Raw genomic sequence first — 5,417 nt, 5'->3', positions numbered from 1 at the left:
CGCGCGGACCGCTCTCTACCTAGAATGGGCTGTAGAAGCTATAATATTCGGAATTTCCGCATGAAAATTTCACAGTATATTCTTATGATACTATACTTTCGAAATATCGAAAAAAAAAATCGATTTTTTGAAATTTCTAGACCACCAGGTCCCCTTAACGTGAGACGAGTTAGTTTCTAGCGGCGGTGATGTAACGTTGTCGTTGGAAGACTTCGATTTCAGTCATGTGAGTGAATCCAGGTCACTCTCGGCATTGATTTGGATAATTTCGGTTTTTTCACTCCTTCGAACGTAAATATTCCCAGCCTTCAGCCATACGAACTTGTAGCCAAGTTCTTCTGCTTTCGATTTTGTGCGACGCAGCAAGTTATAGGTCGCTGACGGCAGGAATTCGTTGATGAAGATGTTTCCTTTTCTATTAAGTGCGAAAACTTCATTGATAGATAACTCCTTTTTCTCACGTCTTTTCTGGATGATAAAATCGCGAACTCTTGATGACTTTAGTGAAACAATCAGAGTCCCCAAAGAGGCTTGGGTCGTAGTGGATGTATGCGGACGTTCCCCATCAGCCAAAGGCTGTTTCGAAGGTATTTGTCGTATTTCAAGAACGTCGCTAGTTAATCCGGGAATTCCGAGTGCCTTAAGAATCCTGTCGACTATTGTGTTCGGTGTATCTGTGATATCAATCGGCAGTCCAGATATCGTGATTTCCGCGCTCGTGTTGTTGGAATCGTTGTTGGTAAGACGATTCGACAGTAAGTTGACTTGCGACTTGAGTGCAGAGTTTTCTTCCCTGATCGTTTGAATGTCCACCTTTGTCGCTTCGGAATTAAGTTCTAGTGTCCCGATACGATTGTTGAGCGTTTCGTACGACGATGAAAAAACTGAAACGTCGGCACGGAGTTCGGCAATATTTTGCTCTACACTTGAGATTGACGTTTGAAGGCATTTAAATTAGCCGATGTTGACTGTGCTCATCGATTTTAGTTGACGCATGAGATCCTCTAAGGTGATTTTGTCGTGAGATCCTGTGTCATCTAACACTTCCTTGTGCGTTGGAGGATCGATTGACGTATGGCTCTTTATAGGTGACCGTGGGATGGTTGTGGAACGCTGCATGACGCAAGGTTCGCAGTAGACACTGTCTAATGAATTCGCGCCATCGGGGTCGTACCCTAGTCTGTTTGTGGCACACTCAGCATGGATTATGGCACCACAATCGCCCATGCAATCGACAGTATTCAGTCCTCTCGTCGTTTTGTTGCAGTCCGAGCAGCGCGACATTGTAAATTATTGTTGTGATATGATATGATGTGCGTTGATATTATAGTCGCGCGAGAATCGTGAAGTAAGTCTCTGATGATGGTTCAATATATGTGAGTTAGTTTTTCATGACACGAAGAGTTGAAGATACGAAAAAAAAAACATCGTCACACACACTGTAATGTGCTCATATAAGTAAACATTGAACAGCGAAAGAGTTAAAAGGTCTAAGTCACTATACACTACACGCACTGAATGCTGTTAGTGTGAGAATGTTTGTCAGCAACAAGAGATCGACACACGTACACGCCCACACACGATCCTGAGCCCGCGTAATCTCAAGCGCGAAAATTTCGATGACTCACATTCATGATACTGGTTTCACAGTTTAAACGTTGAGCTGGTCACGACCTAGCTGCGAGGGGCACCAGCAACAGGATTGTTTATTATAAGTCTGTGTTTACACAATACGTTTACTAAGATGTAAGTGCCGATGCGAAATTCGAATATTCGCGGCTTTATTAGGCCACTAAAATGTTGAATGAGAGGAGATAGGTGAAGCGGCGCCGAGTAGCGTTAATAGCCGATACGGTCGCGGTATTCGCTCGGCCAGCGAAAGGGGTAAGATATTCGGGGACAACGGGATCTCTTTCTCTTTCTCTCCGGGGACATTGAAGAGGTCAGTCGCGTGCCACTTTATAATAACTGGAGAAGGAGGAAGGGAGGGTAACGTAGACTGGATACCGACGGCCCATCCCGATCGAGTTGAACACCGGAAGATTCCACAAATTAATTCTCCGCCAAATCACCATCCGAGAGTCCTCAGAGTTTAAAAGAAAGAGCCAACGATCGACGAGGGATCTGGAGAAGATAAGTTGCTAAGACCATCGTAATTTCGCCCTGTAGGGATTGTACGGCTAGTGAACCGATATTCTATTATTTAATTGTTGTAAAAAAGGAAAATCGGACGTTGATCTGGTGAAGCCAGATTCCCAGAATTAAATATATTTTTGTCTTTTGGATAATCTCATAAAGAGTTATGCACATTCAAACCCTTTGAATGTGTCATACTGATCGTTACACAATAAAGACGTCTGTGCAGTAAATCGGCGCACGGCACTGTCCAAACCGTTTATCGCGAGATTGAAACAGGAAAGTGGAAAAACTTGATAACGGTCTGAAAAATGCACTCGCGAGTCAGAAATTACGGCTACTGATAAATTCTTGGATTCGGCATTTGATGAGCCATAGAGAATAAAAAACTGATCTCTCTTTCTCGTGTGAATTGAACGAGTTTACAGAGGTCGACGTGACGTTCGTCAAACCGCTAAGACAGAGAGAGAGAGAGAGAGAGAGAGAGAGAGAGAGAGATGGATGGATGGATGGATCGAGTTTATTATGCCATGACCCGCTTGGGCTTTACAAAAGGCAAACAAAAAGGCGATCAGTGAAGGAACTTCAAAGATCGATGCAGGTAATTTTGATACATAGGTAGAGACATAGAATACAAGAACCGGATGGTACAATAGATCCAGTGATAGTAGTGTAACATAACAAAAGTATAACACAATAAAAAGGATATATTACTGACCACCAGACCAGAAAGATTAAGGTAGTTCTGGAGTTTTTCATCGACTTACGGATTGCATGAAATTTCAATATGGTGTAGAAACAACCTTAATGAAGCGATTCCTAAATTTTTAAATCAATCCACTCCGTAGTTTGTGAGATAATTGCAATTAAAAATCGGTTATTTTGTACGCGATGCCTATACCTAACACGTGAACGGATAGACTTTGCTTAGATTTTTTATTATAGGCGCTAAACGCCACTTACCGTTTTCGAATAAAAATGCACGTGTATGCAGTACTTTGTGCGATTCTTTAAAAAAAAAATGGTAATTATCCACTACTCAGTTTCGGAGATATTGACACTCGAAAAGTATTAATTTTATTCGTCACGGAATTCACGCCACGAAAACACAATCAGCTGTGATGAAATGGCAACAGTGTTCGCTGCGGCGATCTGGTGGGCGCGCGGTAAATTCCGGGAATTTGAAATGTGTTTTTTCTGAGTTTCAATAATTGCGGAAACGAGTTGAAATAAATGTTTTCTCTCAACAAATGAAATTTATTTCATTCATTCATACGTATATATATATACACGACATTTGACAACCATGTTTGATCGACATTTGTGTGTCTTTATAAAATAAAATGCATTAATAAATAAAATATGTATTGAGTGTCCAACAAATGATGAAAAATATTTAAAACAACAACAATATATTTTTAAAAATAAATAAACAAGTTATATTAAAATCAAAGCTTATTTTTTAGGTGCACAACAACCTTGTCGATAATTTTTGTGGCTTGTGTAACCTTTGGTTTGTTTGAGATCGTTTTCTCGGATAATAATTTTTTTATTCCCACTTCGCCGTTTTTTAAATATACCTCTTTTAGAATTTCATAGTGGATTCCGGCTCCTGCTATTTTTTTAATCATCTCGTTGGAAATCACGCCTTTCAAATCTTTTAAAGTTGGTAGTAAAGTCTTTACCATTAATAATTGTTTATAAGGCTTACAAACTCCAACAAAATCTTCTTCAAAAACCGACCCTTGAATCTCACTCGTAATGACATTTTCACACTCTTTTGTTAAAAATATTTCGTAAAACACTGATACACGGTGGAAACTACAAATATATAAGAGAATTGCGCTGTTGCCACGATTACAGCGCCGCGCTCTATGCGTGTAGGGGACCTATCCGTGCATGAGGTGTGATTGCGTAGGACACACAGAGTGTATAAGCTCTGTCAAAAGTTCTTAACCGACGGCATCATATAAGACTTGGGTTTTACTGTACGCTGCGGTCGAAACTTTCGGCTGATACGTGTACCTCCAGAACTACCTTAAGTAAATAGATAGCTAACTAATAATAGGTATACAGACTAGAGTTCATAATCGTTGAAAATGATGAATGGTTTATAGTTTAAAGAACCGACGGTAGGAATAAAATAACAATTAGATAGATACAGGATAAGAATAGGTAGTACAAGAAAGTATATATAATAAATTATAAATAGTAATAAAATTAAGAGTAACAATGAAAATAAAAGTTGTGACGTGGATTTTTCTGCACCTCGGTCACTCGGAGCAAATAACCGGGAACTTACCGCGTGCACAATAATTTGGCGTCCGCGAGGTATCCTGAACCTGAAACAATATCGCAAAATTTGTTGGGCGCCTGGCGTGATCAACACGCCTCGAAATCGGTAATACGACACACCGCGACCATATGCTCGGTAGCTCAGTACCGCGGAGAGGGGAGGTATAATTTTTGGGTCGAGAGAATTGCAACACAAGTAAGCCAACGCGTGATGTGGCTAAATTACTATAAAATTCCAATGGTATATTTCTCATCAGCGATAATACAAAAACAAAAAGAAATAAAAATAAAAAAATAAAAAGAATGATAATACGACCACGCAAGTCGTCCTTCGCGATTCCAAATACAATGTTAACTTTTATCTAAACTAAATAAGAAAGGGAGAAATACTCCAAATAAAAAAATAACAACAAAAAAAAAAGGTGAATAAATCTAGGAGACCTCTACGGCCTACGTGCGCTAGTCGCCGTCTTAATAATACCCTAATTCGTAAAAACCAAAAACAAAATCGGACTCGATGCGATGCTCGCGAACGTCCTTTACACAATGGCGCTGATCGCCAACTTAATACTAACTGGTACTGCAAACAAAAAGAGAAAAAAAAATAACTAAACTGAGGCGAGGCTCGTCGCGACACCCGCGATCCTCCTCTAAAAACGTATATTTTTATCAGCGCGCACCCGAGCTTCACTTCTTCGGCGACGGCGGGACGCAGTCGCGAATTCGAATGCTCCCCGTGACTGCTCGCGACCTACACGAGAATGGAGGATGTACCGGACGAAGTGAAATGACCCCGTGTAACGGACTTCGGTCACACTCAAACTCGAGACAATAACGTCTCGGCTCAACCCGTGGCTCGACTCGATTTTCTGGATCCCCCGAAATTAACGCTACTCCCTTGCGCGCAACTCAGGCTACGGTCACCAAGCAAAAGAATCGGCAAACGAATTTCGAGTATTTTTCGACACGCAAATTCCAAAACGGCT

At 40.8% G+C, this 5,417-nt stretch overlaps 1 protein-coding gene across 1 annotated transcript; it reads right to left on the bottom strand.

The window, feature by feature from the left end:
* Window positions 1–222: 222 nt before the first annotated feature.
* LOC107217996 lies at window positions 223–1,284 on the bottom strand. The gene is made up of 2 exons (XM_015655728.1): window positions 1,043–1,284; window positions 223–925 (listed from the first exon to the last, which is right to left on the bottom strand). The coding sequence occupies exons 1-2, from the start codon at window positions 1,282–1,284 to the stop codon at window positions 223–225; spliced, it is 945 nt and encodes a 314-aa protein (XP_015511214.1).
* Between the last annotated feature and the right edge of the window lie 4,133 nt (window positions 1,285–5,417).

This window comes from Neodiprion lecontei, chromosome 2 (genome assembly GCF_021901455.1).
Source record: "Neodiprion lecontei isolate iyNeoLeco1 chromosome 2, iyNeoLeco1.1, whole genome shotgun sequence".
In the NCBI taxonomy this organism is placed as follows: domain Eukaryota; kingdom Metazoa; phylum Arthropoda; class Insecta; order Hymenoptera; family Diprionidae; genus Neodiprion; species Neodiprion lecontei.
The sequence above is the reverse complement of the archived record's forward strand: the minus strand, read 5'-3'. Positions and strand labels throughout refer to the sequence as shown.

What these genes read in the sequence shown, in the direction of transcription:
- LOC107217996 (XM_015655728.1), bottom strand. Translation starts at nt 1,284, where the DNA reads ATGTCGCGCTGCTCGGACTGCAACAAAACGACGAGAGGACTGAATACT. An exon ending in CCTCCAACGCACAAGGAAGT is followed by an intron (nt 926 to 1,042) that starts GTTAGATGACAC and finishes GTCAATCTCAAG; the next exon opens with TGTAGAGCAAAATATTGCCG.